The sequence below is a fragment of the Carex rostrata genome, chromosome 21 (genome assembly GCF_964058835.1).
Source record: "Carex rostrata chromosome 21, lpCarRost1.2, whole genome shotgun sequence".
NCBI lineage: Eukaryota > Viridiplantae > Streptophyta > Magnoliopsida > Poales > Cyperaceae > Carex > Carex rostrata.
Window position 1 is genome coordinate 7002757 of NC_135938.1, and position 22073 is coordinate 7024829.

Genomic DNA, 22073 nt, shown 5'->3' on the forward strand with positions numbered 1-22073 from the left:
TCGGTCCGTGAAATCTGAATTTATTTGGCATTTCTGAATATCGTTTCTACTTGATGTGATGCAGTATTGTTCTCATTCAAAACATTTGCTAAATTAAAGACTTTAAGAGAGATATTTCTGCATAGAAATAGGGCCTTGATAAAGGGATTGACAAATAAAAGAAGGAAGCACTCTCGCCTCGTGAGATTTTATTCCAATTTTGCATTTTTAGAATGGAGCAATCATTCATCCAGTGAAAATATATTGTCACTTGTCACTTTTATTGGGCCGCCACCAATTAAAAGGGTTATTTCCACACTGCGCAATTTCATAATTCATGCTGATTCCCCGAGCTAAGCCGGGATGCGGCCCCCTTCCTCCATTGATGCATCATAAAATATTATTCAAATTTCATAAAATTTACTCGATAGACTATCTATATATCCAATAATAGACCTATAAATATAATTATTTTTTTAATTTTATTTGAATTTTAAAAAAATATATTGTCAAGATTGTCTAATAATACACCGAATTAATAACATCGAGCCGAATTTTTTTTTTTTTATAAAATATTGTTATGAGATATAAGAAGATTGTTGTTAAATTTTAAATAATCACTGTACCTAGCTGGCTAGCTTAGATATAAGAAATTGGGAAGAAAGAAAACTAAAGGCGTCATCTGCCCACAGATTCTCGGATTCGGCTTCAAAGTTCAACCCGGCCCAGCCTCAATTTAGATTAGCTGTTTAAGGCCTCAAATCATTTTAACGAACAAAGACAACGAATTAGGGATTTCCACGTGGACGTATAGGAAAACTTTCTGGGTAAAGAGTTTAACAAAGTAGTTTTAACTCTATGCAGAGCACAGACTGTAGAATCATATAATGACTGCATGTAGTTATTGCGCTGCATGAATCGAAAACTAATCTGTTAACATATTTACTCAATTTTCGTTATTTTACTGTTTCTAATTCGTCCTCGGAAAAAGTGCGTAACTGACTGCTTCTCTCGCAGTCTCGCCTCTAGATTTCTGCTCTTTCCATCCCTTGTTTTAGCGCTCTTCTCCGGGTCTGCACTTCGTTTCTTTTTCCTTGTCTTCCACCTCTCTCTCTCTCATCTCTCTCGGCGCACGATCCGAGAATGAAACCCTAACTATAATATCTCCAATGGAGGATTCAGAATCGCACGCTAACCGCAAATTGTGCGGGTTTCTCCGAGCAGTCGTGTCTCTACACCATTCCCAAACTCTCCTGCCACTAACTCCTTGTAATCTCTCCTCCGATGGCGCGAAAATCTGCTTCATTTCCGACTCGGGGCTCTCTCTCTTCCCAATTGAACACCCGGAAGAACCTGACCACGGGAATTCAAATTTGAATTCCAATTCTCCAGCAGATAATAGTTTCAGCCCGAGAACACGATATCTGGCGCTGGCGAGAGGGAGTACAAGTGTGATTCACCAGCTCTATTTGCTTGTCTCGAAGAAGTTTGCGGAAATCGAAGCAAGAGTGCTGAGGGTTTCTGCAAGGGAAATCAGTGGGGTTGAGGAAAGAAGAGCTGTTGTTTTAGTGGATATATACTTGCCTATTTCAATTTGGACTGGATGGCAATTCCCTAGGTGGCGTGGCGTGGTTGTATCTCTGTTCAAACATGTCAGGTGTGTTGCTTTGTTCAACTGTACTGTTTATTCTTGTTTACATCATCATTTGGTTATTTACCCCTTTTCTTGTGATTTGGTTTTGCAAAATTGGTGTAGAACCTTCTAAATAAATGCATATAAGATGCATATAATTTAGTCAGCTTTGTTAGCACAGAATTTTGTTTAAGTCTGTTTGCAACCTTGACTGTGCCATCAATTAAACCCAGAGGTTACGGCACCACAAAATTAACTAAATGATCTAGAACATATCTGGTAGAGTACCATGCCACACAGTACCAGAATTTGAACTGAAAATGTTAGTTATTTTTGCCTCTTCTAACAAAATTAGATATATCTTCCTGACAGCTGTGATTGGGAATTTCGTGCCTCCTTGCTTTCCTTTGATCAGGCAGTTAACCAACCGCACAAAGAAGAAGCCCAAATTTGGCTCGACTCCAGTTGTAATGTGCTCTCATGCGAAGCGCACCGAAAAACCTCAATTTCTCCCAGCAGGAAACCCTTTGATCTTCATGAGATTTTCAAGTCTCTACCTGTAATTGGGACGGACAAGAAACTAAATCCAACCCGAATTAGGCCTGCTGAACCATTTCAAGCCCAAAATGAACCTCACGGCATCTGGGATATTTCTGATGACCTGTTGAACAATATCCTGACATTGCTCTGCCCAAGAGACCTTGTACGAATTGCTGCCACATGTCACCATCTGAGGAACCTAGCTGCCTCAGTTATGCCATGCATGAAGCTCAAGCTCTTCCCCCATCAGGAGGCGGCTGTTGAGTGGATGTTGACCCGTGAGCGCCACCCGCCTCGTGAATTGCCAGACCCCCTTTGCAAAGAATTTTGCACCCAAGACGGGTTACCGTTTTGTATCCACAGTGTTTCTGGGAAGGTAGCCATAGGAACTGCTCCTGAAGTTCGTGATTTCCGAGGTGGTTTGTTCTGTGATGAACCGGGTCTAGGAAAGACAGTTACGGCCTTATCTCTTATACTTAAAACGCATGGAACCCTGACAGACCCACCTCAAGGGGCAGATGTGACATGGTGCATGCATAGACCTGATAGAAAATGTGGGTATTACGAGGTTAGTTCTGATGACTCTGTAAATGGTAACCTTGTTTCTCCGTGGAAGCGTTTTATGGGGAAAAACATGCGCCAAAGAGAGACTGACAGTAAAAGCTTGAAAATAGCTGATACTAAGATCTTACCTGGAGTTGATAATCAGTCAGTATCAATTAGGCGTGTTTCGGTTAGGTGTTCTAAAAATTTAGGAAGTGCAACTGTGAGCAAGAGATCTGAGGATGACTCAGATTATGAAGTGAAAGGGAAAGGGAAAAAGAGATCAAAACCAATTAGGGGTAAGGGTGCTTGTACCAATAGTAAGAGGTCTAAGAGAGGGACTACTGACACCTCTACCGATAGCACTAATGAGATGTGGGTCCAGTGTGATGCATGTAGAAAGTGGCGTAAACTGTCAGAAAAAAATACACCCGATGCCTCATCAGCATGGTTTTGCAGCATGAATGGGGACCCAACCCGTCAGAGCTGTGCTACCCCACAGGAGCGATGGGACTATAAAACAAGAGTGACTTATCTACCGGGTTTCTACACTAAAGGCACTGACCCATGCAAAGAAGAAAACATCTCTTTCTTCACTGGTATTTTGAAAGAGCATATAACCTATATTAATTCAGAGACAAAAAAAGCCTTGAAATGGCTGGCTAGTCTTTCTCCAAATAAGCTTCTGGAAATGGAGATGTCGGGTTTGACACGGCCAGTCCTAGATGCTTGGTCAGACATTTCTGACGAGGAAAACCAGTATGACAAGATATTTCAGGCTTTCGGTCTCGTCAAAAAGGTCAAGGGAGGTCTTAGCCAGTGGCACTACCCATCAAGGCTCGAAAACCTAGCTTTTGATACAGTTGCACTTAGCGTTTCACTCAAAAAACCTCTGAACATATTGCGGTTTTACCTCTCTGCTGCCACTCTTGTTGTGGTTCCTGCAAACTTGGTAGACCACTGGAGAACCCAGATCCAAAGGCACGTATCACCAGGGCAACTGCAAGTGTATTTGTGGGATGGTCATAAAAAGAAACCGAGTGCTCATGTTCTGGCATGGGATTATGATATTGTCATAACCACATTTAATAGGTTGAGTGCCGAGTGGGGCCCACAAAAGAGTAGTTTGCTGAGTCAGATACACTGGTACCGGGTGATACTGGATGAAGGTCATACGCTTGGTTCAAGCCTGGCCCTAACAAACAAGCTACAAATGGCAGTGTCAATGGCTGCCTCCAGTCGGTGGATTTTGACTGGTACACCTACACCTAATACCCCGAATAGCCAGGTGGCACATATCCAGCCTATGCTTAGATTTCTTCATGAGCCAATTTATGGAGAGAATCTGGATGTGTGGGATGGGGGTATACAGAAGCCATTTGAAGCACACGAGGAAGAGGGGCGTTTTCGTCTTCTTGAGTTGCTCAAGAGAACCATGATCAGTGCGAGGAAGTCTGATTTGAAGAACATCCCGAAATGTTTTAGAAAGGTATGTGATGTCCCTTGTGGTTCACCATGCAAAAAAACTTGGCAGCCTCAGTAATCGATTGGCACATTCGTAAGTCAATTAGTGGCTCAATTGCTTCCAGCTGTTTTTTTTTTCCTTATATGACTCGACAAAATTTTTGGATCCAGCATAGGAATCTGCTTGGTGTGGTTTTATTCAGTTTGAGCTGAGACCAAAATCTTTTAAAGGGAAAAATTGTCAATCTTTAACAAGATAAAGAATATGTCTTTCTTTCCAATATTAGAAAAGTTTGAGATTTTGTAAATATGTTGATATATTGGTCTTACTTAGAAAAAACTCCAGTACTAAAAGTCTTAATAAATGTAATAATGCTTGACTAAATCAAAACAATCACAATAACAGGTGATCTATCTGAACTTCAATGAAGCACATGCAAAGAGCTATAATGAATTGGTTGAGACGGTGCGGCGCAACATCCTGACGGCTGACTGGAACGACCCGTCACATGTGGAGTCACTCCTCAACCCAAGACAGTGGAAATTCCGGGGCAATACAATTAGAAATTTGAGGCTGTCATGTTGCGTGGCGGGTCACATAAAGGTGACTGAAGCAGGCGAGGATATACAGGAGACCATGGATATATTGGTTGGTGATGGCCTTGATCCTGAGTGCGAAGAGTATTCATTTATTCGAATAGCACTTTTGAATGGTTGTAGTTGTTTCAGGTAACTAAGACCTCTGTACATCTCATCTTTTGTTTAGTTTTAGTCTATGCCAAATTGTCTTCTTTTTGTTTTTCTTTTGCTGTTAATTAATTAAGCCATTTACAAGGCTTGATTGAGATTATTTGAGAGCTGAATGGTGTTTGAACATCAAATGGATGGATAAAATGCAAAAGAGTATATTGAAATTGTAAAATGTCATCATGTTGAGATCCTCTTTAGGCATCCTCTCAATGAATTTATGCCTTCATATTAACTATACCTTTAGGAGAGAAATCTGAGAATACAAAAGGATGTGCCATTGTTAATTCTATAGAAAAACCAATCTCTCTCTCTTAATTTACAAAAAGCCGCCTGTGTGTGCAGTTCTGTAGATACTCATAACACCACCTAGGTTATCTTTTCAGATTTTCTAATTTTTCTCTCGAAAAAAGTTAATTAATGACAACTATAACCTGAAAGTTTATGTTGTCATATAGTTAATTTAAACAAGTATAGCTTCAGAGGATATCTATTTTATAAGGTTGTGACCGAATGTGCTATATACATTTACAATAAGATTTTGTGAAAATTCTATTTAACAACGGAAAATTACCATATTGTTCTTAGGTGTAAAGATTGGTGTCGTTTACCTATGATAACTCCATGCCGGCATCTCCTATGCCTTGACTGTGTTGCATTAGACAGCCATGGATGTACCTTACCTGGTTGTGGTAGACAGTACGAGATGCAGTCTCCTGAAACGTTAGCTCGGCCTGAAAACCCTAACCCTAAATGGCCTGTTCCTAAGGATCTTATTGAGCTCCAGCCTTCATACGAACAGGTACCTGTTATTTTAGTTTCCTTCATTAAATTCATTGCATTGTTCATATTGTTACCGCTTTTGCTAAGGAGAAATCGGCATGTAGGATAACTGGGCTCCAGACTGGCAATCGACATCTAGTAGCAAAGTTGCATATATGGTAGAGAAATTGAAGGATTTACAAGAAGTTAATAGAAAAATTGGTTACTGTATTGATTTGAGTAGAGGAGTTGAAGGTTCTATTGTTAAGCCTCAAGGTGAAGAGATAAATGTTACGGTGGATGACAAGGCTGGTCTGACATTGCCTGAAAAAGTTATAATATTCTCTCAATTTCTCGAGCATATCCATGTTATTGAGCAACAAGTATGGTTTCCTCTTTGTGCTTTTCTTATGTTTGCAAGTTAAATATCTTATCTTATTTGCTATAACACTTATACTGGTCATTCTTTTTAGCTATTGCTCGATCAGTTCTTGCTTTGTTCTTTACTTTTCAGTAGTCTTAAAAGTTATGAGTTGTCCTTACAAAGTAAAAATAACAAGTTAATAACTGATTATAAATGTTTTTCGCTCTTCAGTTGACATTTGCGGGCATTTCTTTTGTCGGTATGTACAATCCAATGCCTTCGAGTAATAAGGTAATCATGCCTTTTTATTTGTACATCTCTACTTAACTGTACAAACTATGCTGATTTCTTGAGAAGCTTATGGTACCAAGCTACTCTTGTCAGATGAAATCGCTGATGGTGTTTAAACAAGACCCGAATTGCATGGCTTTAGTGATGGATGGAAGTGCCGCCTTAGGCCTTGACTTGAGCTTTGTTACTTATGTTTTCCTAATGGAGCCTATTTGGGACAGGAGGTAAATTATGCCCCCCCCCACCAAAAAAAAAGAAAAAAGAAAACTGACACCGCAGGAAGTCTCTTTTTTTGTCTTACAATTTACTAAAGCAAATAAACTTTCGAAGTAAATTGTCAAGGTTAAAAAGAAGTTTGTATATTGATATGTCTCTTTAACAATAAGTGTGCAATATGTGATATAATTCAGTGTGGAGGAACAAGTCATTAGTCGAGCTCACCGAATGGGGGCCACTCGTCCTATACATGTCGAGACCTTGGCCATGCGCGGTACCATTGAAGAACAAATGCTCCAATTCCTACAAGTCAGTTGCAACTATTTGTTTTTTTAGTGACATTCTGTTAGTTTGATTGTCATTTATGAAATTACGCGAATAAATTCTGCCTTCACACAAAAGCTAGTATGATTTTTTTCCACAATCTCAGTTAAACCTGACAATGTTGAATTGTACTGTTGCCAGGATCCAAATGCTATGATGAAAGTTGCAAAACAAGAAAAAGGGAAAGCTGAGCATGAACCAAAGCGGGCTCACAGGACTCTCCATGATTTTGCCGAGAACAATTATCTAGCTCGACTCACTTTTATTAAAACAAGATCAGCTCTTTAGGTACATTTGAAAGTTCTTGTTCTCTATTTTGCGTTTTGAAAGTATGTTTACATATTTCTAAAAAAAATTTAAGAGTAGTGATACAGTACCCCCATACAGTAAAATAATTTAGAGGGTCCCTTTGTCTGGGAATGTTGGCGCATGTAGGGGGCGTTGATTGTGGGGCACTTCTTTTATCTTTTCCAAAAATATATAGGTGATAATTAGTTTTATTTCCACTTGATTCAATGTGTTTAATATGGGGTGCAGTCTTATTAGTGTTGATTGTAACTTCTACATGAATTAATATTACTACGGCTATCATGTGTTTTGTTCTAAACTTCCAAGTTCTAATGCCTTTGACCGTTTTTGTTTTCGTTACAGCGTGATAGAAGCTGCTGGGTATGAGCATGCTTAATTTTATGAATTATGCTTTATCTTGCCCGAGTCAGTTAGTTTAATTTGATTCAAAGCCAGAAGCAATATTTAATTGCTTATTATATATTTATTTATTCAGAAGGGCCTTTTCTTTTTTGTGAACAGTGGTATTGTTTTGGGAATGTTTACTTCTGCGTTTTGTAAAGGCTTGTGAAAACCGCAAAAGTAAGTGCTGCTTTGGAAGGGCCTTTCTTGCTCATGTTGTAAATGTCATAGTAATCTATTTGACAAGGAACCATGCTGTTGTACTTTTTGCTTGTTCAATATCACCATGGATCTTTTCATCAAAAAAACATATCACCATGGATCGAAGAACTTTTCCTGATATTAATTTTGATAAATGTAAGTATCAAAATCTGGGTAGGAAAATATTCAAAGAAATGAACAATTAGTAAAAAAACATTATTGTGATACATTTGAAGTTCAAATCGCTTGCCACGTGCCAAGCTGATGTGTGTAGTTAACTTACCACAAGTCTACGAATACAATGAACCTTACTATTATTTCCAAATTTCAGAAACTTTTATGACCTAGATACTCTTACCGTCTTCGTTTAGATTTTAATCGGAAGAAAAATGGAAATAATTGGGGCTATAAAAGGCAAAAATCTTCTAAATGGTAAAAGACCAAATCTTTTAAATTTGGCGGTCAATGGGTTAATTAAATAAGAAGTCGTCTGGTTGATCCGGACCTAAACCCAAGAAGAGATCCGGACCTATTTTTTTACGGTTTAATCGGCTTTGTCCGGTCTGATAACATTGACTCGAAGTCACATGTAAAATTTAGAGCTTTTTAAGATACTGCTTGCCAAACACTTGTTTCTTTGTAAAATCTCCATTTTATTATTAAACACGTTGGGTGTTCGATCCGCTAACGGCAACGATTGAAAGGTGAAACTTCGGATTTAATCTCAGCCCTTCAATTACATAATTTGTCTTCTTTTGATTAAATGTATCTGTTTTATGTATAGAAGTATAAATTTAGTTAAAAACATACCCACCACATGTGCTGCCACACGATACGTTACAATTAAAATTGAACAAATTTTGAAATTTAGCGATATATTTATCTGTTTCCTTATTTCTTTGTTTCCATATTTCTCCTCTTCAATTGAGAAGACTCCACCTTTCATTTTCTCATTTCTTTGTTTCCTTACTTTTATTTCTCCTCTTTCTTTCTTTCTATACATATTGGTGTGAGCAATTTAGAATATATTTCCAATATGAGGAGGGATCCACTTACAACAACTTGAAAGTTACAACATCTTACAACATCGTTTTTTTTTATTTTCAAAGTCCAAATCGTCGATCCAAACCGTTAGATATTCAATCTATATTAAAACATGGTTGCAGACCAAATTTTACATTTTTTGGAATTTTTTTTCTATTTATTAAGATGGGTACAAAATCGCTGTTTTTTAATGGTGCAGAATTTTAATAAATACAGCGATTTTGTATCCATCTTAATAAATAGCAAAAAAATTCCAAAAAATGTAAAATTTGGTCTGCAACCACGTTTTAATATAGATTGAATATCTAACGGTTTGGATCGACGATTTGGACTTTGAAAATGAAAAAAAACGATGTTGTAAGATGTTGTAACTTTCAAGTTGTTGTAAGTGGATCCCTCCTCTTCCAATATATAATATATCAATGTGTGTGTATATATATGTTCTATAAATTGGAAACAAAGAAGAAGAAGAATATAAATTGGAAACAAAGAAGAATATAAATTGAAACATGTGTGTGAATATATATTTCTCTTATAATATGTGTGTGTGTGTGTGTATATATTCTATACATACATACGATAATACTTTTTATTTATGTTTTTTGATATCATATTATATATTGATATTGAATTGTTGTATGATATTTAATATTAGATTCAAATTGAGCTACTATTTGATGAGGAGGGTTCAAATGCCTCCATTTTTTGTGCCTCCACCATGCCTCCATTTTTTAAAACTTTAATAATTCAAAATTTAAAACTTAAAAATCAAAATAAAACCGTTGGATATGATCTACATCATTTTATCTATGCACATGTAAAAAATTATGACATTTCAATTTTATTTTGATTGTCATCAAGAGCTTGTAAAAAATGCACTAATTTGGATGATTTCTAAACGTTGATTTTTGAACTTATTGATTCACATAAAAACAAAATTGAAATGTGATAATTTTTTATGAGCACATAGAGAAAATAACATAGATCACATCTAACAGTTTTATTTTGACTTTTAAGTTTTAAATCTTGAGTTATTAAAGTTTTAAAAAATGGAGGCATGATAGAGGCATTTGAACCCTCCTCTTATTTGATACCATTGGTACTTAAAAATAAAGAATCATCACATCATCAAATTGTTATCAGAGATCACGATTAAAGTTAATTAAAAATACATAATCATATAAATTTTCTATTAACATGTATTTTAATTTTTAAATAGTTATTAGTTTTATTGATATATTTGTTTCTTATAATATGTCCCGTTGCAACGCACGGGTATGATACTAGTTTAAATTTATTTATTTTAAATTATTTTTTGTCCATATTTTTAAGCTTCCTCATATATTTAAGGAGCTATTCTACATGACTTAAAGGCTTCTTAAGAAAACTAAGCATGTACTTTCTTAACTTTTGGTTGTCAAATATCTTTTTTTTAGCGGAGCTTAAAATTTAATTCTATCCAACTTGTTGAACACTATTGTAGCTTTTAGCATACTTAGTTGCCCGATGATTGCTCAGGTCATCTTATTTTTAAAAAAAAAACGAAATCTTATTTTGATAAAAATAGTGTATTCCATTTCTATTCTTCAAATTTATCTAAAAATATTTTTAAAAAAATAGCGAACGCCAACTATTTTCTTTTGGTTCATTAGCAATTTATCAATTAGAAAAAAAAAAAAAAAACTTTCTAGAGTTCTAACTATATGGCTATATATATATTTTTCATAAATGGAACTGAATCTTGAATTCCAAATATATCTTCGATATCTAAAAATAGTGCACCTTTTAAAAGGAGAGTATCTTTCATGGATACACTAACATTAATTTCAGATTATCACATGCCACGTGGCAGCATATCCATATGACAAGAAAAATCCTTTCCCCTCCATCCGACGGTTCACCTTCATCCGGGGCTTCTATATAATTCTCACCTCACAGCTGGAAAACCCATAACTAGAATAATTCTCCCTCTCTTCAAGTTCCATGTAATGTAATTGAGGTTAACAGAAGGGTGAAAAGGTAAAAAGGAGCTCCCTTAGCTTCATTACACGAGGGGGAATTGGGATGAAATAAGATAATAGGCTGCTAGTTCATGGATACCTCTGTGTGCATAAATATATATATGAAAAAAATGGATATATGATGAATTCTATTGTAAAGTGCACACATATGGTGTGTATGTGCTTGGAGCTAATTATGTTCTCTTGTTCCTTCTCATGTTTGGAGTGAAGGGAGCTTCTTCTCTTTTATCTCTTTTATCTCTTTTAATATTTCATATTATTTTTTCTTTTGATGATGATTAATATTTCTTATTGTTTTGACATTAGTAAAACTTTTCTTCTCCGTGCAATTCTTTTGGAAATAGCTTTGTATTTTATGTTTATTTGCATTTGCAGGAAATACCAAGTAGATGGATGCGACAACTAATGTGACCGGGTTGTATTTATAAAATTATTCAATAATTTTTTGTAATATGGTCTGCTTGTTCGCAGTTTAAAATTTTGTTCCCAATTTGTACAATTTTATTATACAAAAGCTCAGAATGATTCCCGTGTTCCAGATTGTTGTCCTTTAATTGTTCTAATTATTACAATATATACCGTCGGTAGAGTATATCCATTTTTTTTTTCTTCCAGGGTTCACCTTTGTCAAATTCTTTATTTGTTTTTAGTACAGCAAAATTCTTGGTTGCAATTGTGCCCCCCAACCTAATCTAGATGGACAAAATTGTCTCTATCGATATTGACATTTTTTTGACCACTTTTACCTTTTTCCTTCCGAAGACCTCTCTATTAACCCCTTTCGTATTACCTTTTTGTCGCACTTCTGGGTTAGCTATCTTACTGTTTACTTTATTGCGATTTATTGTCCATAAACTAATTCGAAATCTTGACTTTCATTAAGATATTATTAATTTTGAAAATCGACATTTATTGTTATCTATATTAACAATTTTACACGAGTTCATATCCCCGGGTACTTGAAGTAAAATTTATATAAACGGATGGTCCAGATTAATTCCAGCCGGATCAAATTCAATCTGGTACCTATAGAAAATAAAAACTATAGAGAGTCTGTTTTGAGATTCGTACCAGGTTAAAATAACGGTCCAGATTTACTAATTGCACCTCAGGTACCGGGGAGATCCGAATTCTTCCCGTTCATATTCACAAGATTAAAAAACTACTCTTGCTCAAACAAACAAAAAGAAAAAAAAAACGTAACTACTGATTTAGGTTCTGTGTTAATTTTTTTTTTTTTCATTTTATGGTTGCAAATGCTTCTAATATAAATCAGTTAGCATAGAGTTAGAGACAATTTCCAGAAATAAAATAAAATAAATAAACTAACAGCATCAAAATGAATAGTGTCTGAGGAACAATGCCATTCTGTTCTCGTTCGATCATGTGATTTACATCGTGCGCCCCCTGGTGATTGTCAGAATCTGAAGCGCAAGTTTATTGTGAATTAAATAATTAGTATACAATCGCATAAACATTGTCAAGACTACTCATTGCACCTTAGCTTCAAATATGATTTGTGATTCAGGTTCGTCATTTGAATTTTGAATTTTGAATTTTACAATATTAGTGAAAATAAAGAAAATTGTTACAACTTTATACCCCGAATCCTCTCTAGTTACAATCCGAACTTGTAATGAACAGCTAATAATTGCAAGGAACAGAAAGTGTTTTGTTACTTTTGTAACATAAAATTGACAAGAAACCTAAATTTTTCTCTCGAAATCCAAAATGCAACTGCAAATCTACTACCATCTAATGATACTTCATACATCTCATAACAGAACCAAATTGCATTTCTTTACAATTTGACAGATACTTAACAGAAAAAGAAAAGCCTAAAACGATGCATTCGTTTATGAAATTTACATGATACCGATATTAGCCAGCTGCCTCTAAGAATTTACAGTGATCCTTTTAATCTCAAACTCACTCTACTTTCCACAAGAACCCCCCCAAAAAAAGAAAGATCTGGTACAAAAAAATTACGAAAATGGCACCAGCCCTTTTTCAACAGGGCCAAATAAAACTATTGCCACAAAAATATAAGAGCTTAATCAGGGCTAGGCTGTAAAATTCAAATTTATATTTTTATTAAAAATAGATCTATCATTTGTTAATGGGATGACTGATCATTGCTTACACTAGATGTTGACTTGTCAACCACACGCACATTGTATTGCTCATAAACCCTGGCTCGGTTCTCTTGCCACCACTGCTCTGCTTGCTTCTCACTAAACCTCTTTCGGCTGCATGTTTAATGTATTTGGTCATTTTCAATCTCAGTTAAGTACTAGTCAGGTCTTCTACTGTTTGAACCAACTGGTACCATCTTTTGTTTTTCAGATTATTGCATTTTCTGGAGGCTATTGTGATATGCATATTGCACAGCGACCTGCACTATGGACTCATATCTCTGTTTTTGAAGTCCAAACAGTCGATCTGAACTACTCAACATCATCTTCATATGAAAATGTACTTGCAGGTCTAATTTTACATTTTTTTTTTATATATTTTTGCTATATTTTTAGATAGGTAGGAAATCACTTCATTTGAAAATTCTGGACCATCCAAAAATAGTTATTTTCTACTCAATCCAAAAAAAAATATAAAATTTGGTCCGCAAGTACATATTCATATGGAGATCATGTTTAACAGTTCAGATCAACTGTTTAAACTTTAAAAGTATAGATGAATCCATAGCACGGGTTGATCCGTAATATGCATATTTCTATAGCCTTCACTCTTAAACAAATATAGGATTCACACTAAGTCTCAAGTTATAACCCAGTCAAAGTATCAACAAGTGCCGATTACCACCAGATTCTTTACTTATGGTGTAATTAAGGTTTAAACTTGTCAGTGAACTAGACTAGAGTTCTAAAAATTTCCCATCCAGTACAATACCATAATATACCAGCTTTGCCTAAATACATGTCAGCAGGTACTGAGTGAAGAAGCCAGCTGGACAACTGGCAAAAAAAAGAGGGCACTATTTTGAGAGCATGATTTACTATATTGAGCGCTGAGAGAATTTTTTTTTCTTTATACCAGTTTTGCCCTAATCAAGATTCTTTACATATTTGCCAAGATCTGTGAAAAAGTAATGCTTCAATGGAAATATCTTAATTGTTGCTACTAAATGAGATACTTTTCCATTTTGAGTTTATTTCATACCATTACAAACAATTTAGTTTGATATAGAATTTTTATTCTAATTAATACATTATAAATGATTGTGGTTGTAAGCACGTTTATTAATTCCATCTTGGTAGCCGCTACCAAGTTTTCAAAAAAAGATAAGTTGTTCATGCCAAAACTAGAAAGAAAAACGGGAATAAAAAATTATACGTGTCAAATCTTGTAAAAAAAAAAAAGGTTATATCTTTCTAACAAGTTTGGCAAATGTTGTCATTTATCAAATTGTTTATTTTCTTTTAATGAGAAAGGAAGGAACAAAGGTGCCTAACCTTGATATCTAATATCTTTATTTGAACTGAATTTCTATTTCAATATGTTTCATTCTTTTCAGAATTTTCATTTACACTTTCGAATTTTCTATTTACTTGAGTCACATGCAAGTTTCCTCGATATTTGTAGATTTCGCAATTTTTCATATCTAATGCCCTAAGTTTTAAGTTTTGGCAAAAACCTAACCAAATAATACTTTTAGTAATATTTATAATAGCATTCACTTATTTTGTTATTTTTATATGTTGTGTGGTGATTTTATATTTAAAACATTTCGTAATACGATCATATCCAACAAGTTCACATTAAAAATAATTTGATATCTGACAAACATTATAACACTCGAGTTAAATAACCCATGAATTATTAATTTAGAAAAGAGGTTTGTACATTATAATAAATTATTTACAAATAAGAATATATTGCTTGATTACATGGTGGAAGTTACAAAAATTGCATTTCTAAAATGACATTTCTATAAAAGTAAACAAGGCTAACCATTCTATGTAAAACAAATTAATTTTTTTACTAAACTGCAATTTATAAGCATAATTCAGTTTAAAGAAGAGGGAACTAAATAAGGGTATAACTGGTATAAAGAGAAAAAAATTCTCTCAGCGCTCAATATCGTAAATTATGCTCTCAAAATAGCATCGCCCAAAAAAAAAGACCAAGTGCCAACCAAAACACGAAAGTGAAACTTTTACTAAACTAATTTCTTTCTGGCAACACAAAGTGTTGAGAACTTGAGATCCACAAAATATTACCTGAATCGGACCCGCTTGAGATCTCGGGCCCCACCAGGTAAACTGTTGAGTGTGATATACACACCCGGTTCGTCTTGCTCGACCCATTCAGATTCTTGATTTGAACCCGGATCCGACATCTTGCTCCCATTTCTCGGAGTCCCCTCTGCATGACTGGATTTGCTGCTCCGGTGGCTCACTGAACTTGGTCCATTCTGTATGTGCGAACCAGTGGAACCATTGGAGTTTGTACTCACCTCAGTGGATGCCAGTGAAGCAGCTGTAGTGCCTTCAATAGCTGCAGTTAGAGCCTCTATTGATGACATAGGCGTAGGTGGGACAGGTGGTAGCTTGCTGCTGTTCTTTGTGGACCCCACTGGTAACCTCTCTGCCATCCCCTTTAGCTGATATTTAGTCAAGAAAATGAATTATAATGGGGAAGATAAATAAGTTGGACCATGGTTGTTGTGTGGGACCAACTACATCTCCAATAAGCAAGCAAACACCAGGCATAAGAAACAAAACCAAAACCCAAATACAAAAACAAAAAGTGAAGATCAAAACCAATTAGTGCCTACAATCACTTAGGCTTCGAAATGGCGGTTAAGCCAGTATAGACCATATTGACAGGTACATACCCAGCATCCATAGTGTTACAGCATCTGGTACTGAAATCCTTGCTCTAAGGCTTTATCATAGTCATATCAAACCCTAACAAATCAATGATGCTGCAAGCAGAAAATTACCTGGCCCGTAAGTGACTTGATCACCTCCTTTGCTGCTTTACATTTTGCAGTTTCCTCTCCAGCTATGGCAATCGCCTCCTTAAGCTGTTTTGTCGATCTCTCTAACTCCACCTCCAGTAGTTGCGACTTCCGTGAAAGACTCTCCACCTGTTTATAATCAAACTCGATTAGGATAGATTCCACATAACGATGCAAGGTGACTCGTATTCATCATTCTAGAATTTGGGAATTTAATCATATATGGTAATATGGTGAAGTAAAGACCAACCTGAGCTCTCAAGGTTAGGACTTCTTGGCTGACACTATCCCGGGACGGCTTGGGCTCTTCCAGGGGCACTCTAGGAGATGTGAGTCCCCCCAGGGTGGGTGTTGGGGTTGTGGATCGAGGTGGGCTAGCCCGTCTTGAGACTGGACTTGTCGCACGTGATACTATACGGGACCCAGGGACTGATGCGGAGAAGAACTTCCTAGAAGTACCAAAGACAGGGTTGAATGTTCTGGTAATGTTAAGCCCACTCCAGTGGGAGCTCCCGTTTGGCACCGGTGATACCCGGCTGCTACTGAACTCAAACTTTTTGTTCTTTCGAGATGACAAGCTATCATTCTGTTTGAAAGATTCCATAGAAGATAGCCTTGATAGTTGTACGTTGGACCTCGAGTCAGTGGATTGCTCCTCTTCAATTGTGTCACCAATCACGGTTCGACTTTTTCTTACAGAAAAGGATGGATCTGCCATGTCAGCAGGTTTATTTAGCTTGGTGTAACAAGCATCACAAACCCGGTACGGCTTGTTGTTGTTCGGTGCAAGTGCAGCCTTGAGAGATTTCTTACTACTACAACTGTGACAATAAACAAGTGCACAGTTGTAACAGTTGTGTCGTTTTCTCTTGAAATTGAAAGGTAACCGACAGCCTGAGCACATGGACTGGTCAACACCTGATACCCATTTGTGTATACAAATAGCTGCAGTGAAATTCGTACCACACACCACACTCCGTACCTGTTTGTCTTTCAAGGCTTCGACCAGAGTGGGCATGTTACGGTCATCAGTATCACCATGACCTAACCGGCCATTTGCCCCTTTGCCCCAGGTGTAAACTTCGGTGCGAGATGTCAGAACAGCCACATGGTAGGCCCCACAGGATATCTCCTCCACAAAGGATTTTTGTAACTTCCCTTCAATCCGGGCAGGGACATTTCCATCCGAATGAGGATTGCCAAGCTGGCCATAGACCGTGCTCCCCATTGTGTACACCTGGCCTGAGGTCGTCAGTGCCACTGTCAGACTGTGGCCACATGCCACCTGGCAGAAGTTATGTTCCACCAAAGCCGCCACACATGTTGGTACGAGACGGGGCTCCTTATCCCCATGTCCTAATCTCCCTTTATCCCCATCACCCCATGTGAAGATCTTTCCAGAAGAACAGTTACTTGAACTGGAGCTGCCAACCATAACCTCCACCACAGCAGCTGTGTGCCAGACCCCACATGCAGCCCGTACAGTTCGTAAACCCTTTAACGACTCAACTTCTCTAGGTATAGACACACTTTCTCGGTCATTATGCCCCAGAACACCAAATGAGCCATCACCAAAGGTAAAAAGCTGTCCTGACGAGGTGACCACAGCTGTGTGCCAGGGCCCACACGAGATGTATGACACATGGACGCCTTCCAAGGGCCCATTAATCCGTTTCGGTACCCAGTGACTGACCTCATTACCATGACCCAACAATCCATAGTTGAAAGATCCATCACCCCATGTGTACAAGTCGCCTGAGAGCGTGACCGCACATGTATGGTACTCTCCACAGGCCACTAGCTCAATGTTGGTACCAACCAATGAATCGATCAACTTAGGTTGTGCAACATCAGCATCAACCCCATGCCCAAGTCGCCCACCTGATTCCTCACCCCAAGAGTACATCTCCCCCTGCTTTGTGACAAGCACTGCATGGCGGCCCCCGCATGCAACTGTTTGTACATCAAGTCGTGAGGTAAACTCCAATGGCTTTGGTAAAAGGGCATCAATTTTAGAAACCGTTGGATTTGCATTTCCAATTCCCATTCTGGTGATGCCCCCACCAAGTATTCCTTCTCCTGTCCCCTCACCCCATATGAAGATGTCACCTAAGGCATCTCCATCGTCATGGCCAGAACCCTGACTTGACGAACTGACAGCACTCGATAAAGAAACTCTAAATGCATCCATTGGGATACCACGTGGAATGTGGCCGTTGGTGGTGTCAGAAGTGCCTGATGACATGGAATGAGAACCCACAGTAGAGTCAGTCGGGAAGAAGCCCTTGGGAGGTACCGCATATAAGACTACATCAGAGAAGGTTTTATCCAATCCCATTTTTGGAGGGCTACCATATGGGCTTCTCAACCGAAAGTTTTCATTGCCATCCTGAGTGATAAATGTGTTACAATGGCAAATATGGTTAGCTTTCAGTAAATTTAAGAATAAGAGTCCAGTAAAGGTAGACAACATGAAATTGAAGAAGAGCAATAAATTTTGATTATTGCAAATAAGTTCCTGGTCCCACTACAACAACAAATACTCAAGTACTCGAAATTTAAGCAAACAGAACCAAAATGACCTTCACTATATAGATTTTCCACCAGCATATATTTTTCATGGAAGCTTCACTTACTGTAAAGAAAAAATACTATTATGTCATAGGACCAACTTATTTAAGGCTCCATTCAGTTTTCAACAAATAGAGTGGCTAGCGAAATTAATGAGAATCGAAGAGAGTGGACTTTTCGGCAATAAAGGGAATTTTGGGTAATTCTACCACAATATTACCTTTTGCACACTATCATTGCTACTGAAAGGGGAGCTGAGAGGGGAGCTGCGGCGAGTGTAAGTCCTAGGGCTAGTAGTGCCAGAAGAGGAAACAATATCGCTCCGCGACTCGGACCTCCATTTGCGGGTCCTACTGCGTGAAATTAGGGTTTTCAACCCTGCAAACCACACCTCTGCTTCATCTTTATCCTTGCATATCTGACATCAGATTACCTCTGTTAATATTTTTCTAGAAGTAAATTCCCCTATTTCACAACTAAGTGTTCAAATGCAATCAAAGCTAGCATGAATTAAACCTTGGTTGGCCAAACCTTGAGACTCCTTGGATTAAGTCAACTTAACCTCAATCACCAGAATTTTAAAACAAAAAATGCCATTTCGGTGCAGCTATTTGCACTTTTATGTGCAAGAAAAATGAAATAAAGGTATGATGGCCTTGAAAGAACTTACAACATCCAACGACCGATCGCTGTAGATCAGAGAAAATGACTGGCATTCCTTCTCAGGTCGGGGATATCTCTGGAAAATTGGCTGTAAAAAGAAGAGAGCAAAAATGGAAATTTGCTCTTGAGTTAACATCCAGTATTTACACTCTAATATATAATGTGCAAATAGCTATTACTGACACAAATTTCTTACTACTACAACTATAACGGTAAACAAATCCCTACCAAAAACGTTTCAGCATAATTATATAAAGAGAGGAGGGGTTGCTAACCGTTCTTTGACCAGGCATAATTCTTGAAACATGGCTTAATTTGAGATGTTTTTCTTCTTTGCCAGAGAACCATATTAACACCGACTCATCCTGTAGAAATATGAAAGCAAAAATTTGGAAGACTTTTCAAACTTTGCATCGAAAGGAGAAGCAAGAAAAGCACTTACATTAGATAATCTAAATGGACAAAATTTGGGCTTCCCTCTGCGACCGTACTTTAGCAAGTAAGCACCTTTTTTCAGTGCAGTTATTGCCTGAAAAGTTAGAAAAAGAAAATCTAAGAGATGAAACATTAAAAGCAAAAAAGGAATACTTGCTGACTTAAAAAGTAGCTCCGAACGCAGCTGTTAACTCGGGGAGAAACCTCTGAAAGAAGAAATCATACACCAATAAACATCCAAATGTATTACACTATCACTGAAACCAATCCTTCGGAGAGTACTTATTTTCAATAAGCAGACATCAATATAGATGGTTTCAATTACTTCAAAGGTAAGATTAATAGTAATTATTATGTATAAATGCCAAAAGTGCCCCTCTGTTCATAACCAGTTATCCAATTTTGCCAACGGTGTAACCCTAAGTCCTAAGATTGCAGATCTTTACAAGCCTTCACTACCATGATATGATCTTTCTCTTGGTTCAGTAATTCAAACTTCTCATCCAAAGATACCCCTTAGCATCTACAAATTTAAGATATTACCCTGTACACAGTTGGGAGTAGTATAAGAACACAGTTTGGTTTGGCCTCATTCCCACTCTTGCATGAAAAAATATATATTATTAACTAGAAGGAAACTAACACTTTCCCTCGTGCTCTCTAAACATTATAGTTCCTACGTTCTCTTTCTGATCCCACTAACCATACTCTCTATAAACATTCTAGTTCCTACATTCTCTATAAACATGCAATCTTATTCCGAGATTCAACCAAACAATAATGAGAAACAAGACAACTCATCCAACTAGGATCAGCCCCATGTATTTTTTTTTTAATTCACAACCAACATAAACAAAATTATCAATTTGACTTATTCGAGCTCTTGTGATAGAAAAAAACACTTGTTCTCATGCTCTTTAAAAACTTGCTAGTTGCTGTTTTGTCTGTCTGCCTGTCTGTTGTCTGTCTGTGTGTGATGCCAAACTATCATGAGAATCCGAGTTTTAACCAAACATTAACTAGGAATAAGATAATTCCATTAGTAACTCTACTTCGTGTTTTAATTTTTCTTATTTTGAAACCAACGAAATCAAACTTAAAATTCTAAAGTTGCAACCATTTAGTCTGATAAATGCTACAAAATTAAAATAAGCACACACCTCACCCCTATATAATGGGCATTCTACCAATTTTTGAAAGAGAGGCCATAACAGAAAAAAGAACTGCAATTGATGGAATTAAGCAACTTAACTACTTATATGTAAATTAAAATATTTCGAAGTACAAATACCAACGAACATTTCACAAAATTACAGCAGAAGTTTGCAAACTCAAATGCTCAGATCAGAGCCAACCTATTACCCAAATTTCTCAGTTTAAACCAAACAAAAAGAAACTGATATTGGAAAACCACACGCAAATTGCACAAAAGAAAAGCTAAATTATACTAGAAATAAAGTAGATGAAGTTATCGGATCACATGATTACCTGCTCAACATCTCTCTCAACTGGCCCAGGTCGGCCAAGATCCGACGATGTCTCTGACATTCCTTGCCCCGTGGGAGCATCAGCAACCCTCCATTTCCCTACCCCCTCCTTCAATCTCAGCCCTCCAATCGATATTCTTCCAGAAAACCTCACCGAACTACTCTTTTCTCACCTGATTCGAGCTCGGATTCAGACCGAGGAATTCAGACCTCAGCCTCTACAGATCGCTGGAGAGAGAAGGTTAGAGAGGAGAAGATGAGAGGGGAAGAGAGCTCGTTTCTACTGCCAATTTTCTTCCTCCTCTTCTTCTCCGCTTTTTGCTTTAGCTTTCTTATTTTAAATTTTATTTTCTGGGTTTTGCTTTTTTAGTGGAGCCTTACTGTTTACTATTACCATTTGCTTATGCTTATTAAGTTTGTCTACTCCCATTAACAGCGCTGACATTGCAATAATCCAAATCCATCCTCTGAGGTAGCATGATATTTCTGTTTAGATCATGACCGTCAGATCAGAATCCGGATCAATCCGGTCCTAGGTGGATTGCGCAGGTTCCTTTAATAGTCGTGTGAATTCTGATCTGAGGGTTCAGATCTAAACAGAAATATTCTGTTACCTTAGGTTATTTAAATTCGCAATAATCCTCTGTTTCTACAATATATGAGAGAATTTAACAAGACCGGGTTTCCATGGACCGAAGACAAAAGGTCCTTTGGGACCCACTTACTGAATAAAGGCGGTACATTTAGAATCTTCTATTTCCTAATTGTTGATCCTCTCCAAAGCAGGAGATACGTGATTGGTATATCTCGTGACTTATTCGATGATGATGTTTGCTGGTGAATTTATGGATCAATAAATTATACAGAGTTATACTGGGTAAAATTATTATTTTTTTAATCTCTTTCTTTTTTGTACATTTGATTCAAGAAAAATTTACTAATTAGATTTGGTATAATTTTAGTTACATTTACCTTATGAAAAAACTTTTTTAATAGCGCAAGTACTCCTATGTTTAAAAAAGGTTCCTAGGCTGTGCTTTCATGATTTGGAAAGATAAAATGCGCTAACTGGGCTACCATAGCTGAACTAGTAGATAAGCAAAATCGATTTGGACAA

General features: G+C 37.0%; 2 protein-coding genes across 6 annotated transcripts; one reads left to right on the top strand and one right to left on the bottom strand.

Moving 5' to 3' along the window:
- The first annotated feature begins 1011 nt into the window (after window positions 1-1011).
- On the top strand, window positions 1012-7816 carry LOC144573050 (SNF2 domain-containing protein / helicase domain-containing protein / F-box family protein). 4 transcript variants are annotated; one of them, XM_078322730.1, is made up of 10 exons: window positions 1012-1636; window positions 1985-4184; window positions 4566-4888; window positions 5495-5708; window positions 5794-6051; window positions 6264-6323; window positions 6417-6547; window positions 6734-6848; window positions 7005-7151; window positions 7515-7816. In XM_078322730.1, exons 1-9 carry the CDS (start codon window positions 1149-1151, stop codon window positions 7149-7151), a joined length of 3936 nt encoding a protein of 1311 aa, XP_078178856.1. In that variant the 5' UTR covers window positions 1012-1148; the 3' UTR covers window positions 7515-7816. The 4 variants fall into 4 exon arrangements, 3 of the variants coding, with proteins under 3 accessions (XP_078178856.1, XP_078178858.1, XP_078178857.1); XM_078322732.1 differs by having other exon boundaries at window positions 1022-1636; window positions 7005-7169; window positions 7648-7816; XM_078322731.1 differs by having other exon boundaries at window positions 1022-1636; window positions 7648-7816.
- Window positions 7817-12513: 4697 nt separating this feature from the next.
- Window positions 12514-21348, bottom strand: LOC144573384 (PH, RCC1 and FYVE domains-containing protein 1-like). Of its 2 annotated transcripts, none has more exons than XM_078323162.1 (9): window positions 20958-21348; window positions 19477-19563; window positions 19310-19399; window positions 19042-19122; window positions 18592-18789; window positions 16051-18189; window positions 15783-15929; window positions 15058-15440; window positions 12514-13068 (listed from the first exon to the last, which is right to left on the bottom strand). In XM_078323162.1, exons 1-9 carry the CDS (start codon window positions 21015-21017, stop codon window positions 12936-12938), a joined length of 3318 nt encoding a protein of 1105 aa, XP_078179288.1. In that variant the 5' UTR covers window positions 21018-21348; the 3' UTR covers window positions 12514-12935. The 2 variants fall into 2 exon arrangements, with proteins under 2 accessions (XP_078179288.1, XP_078179289.1); XM_078323163.1 differs by having other exon boundaries at window positions 19477-19675; window positions 20958-21082.
- Between the last annotated feature and the right edge of the window lie 725 nt (window positions 21349-22073).

Coding starts and splice junctions, on each gene's coding strand:
- LOC144573050 (XM_078322730.1), top strand. CDS start 1,149: ATGGAGGATTCAGAATCGCACGCTAACCGCAAATTGTGCGGGTTTCTC. Junction 4,185..4,565: donor TCCCGAAATGTTTTAGAAAG/GTATGTGATGTC, acceptor TCACAATAACAG/GTGATCTATCTGAACTTCAA. Junction 5,709..5,793: donor TCCAGCCTTCATACGAACAG/GTACCTGTTATT, acceptor ATCGGCATGTAG/GATAACTGGGCTCCAGACTG.
- LOC144573384 (XM_078323162.1), bottom strand. CDS start 21,017: ATGTCAGAGACATCGTCGGATCTTGGCCGACCTGGGCCAGTTGAGAGA. Junction 18,790..19,041: donor GCGATCGGTCGTTGGATGTT/GTAAGTTCTTTC, acceptor ATCTGATGTCAG/ATATGCAAGGATAAAGATGA. Junction 15,930..16,050: donor TCCTAACCTTGAGAGCTCAG/GTTGGTCTTTAC, acceptor GATTATAAACAG/GTGGAGAGTCTTTCACGGAA.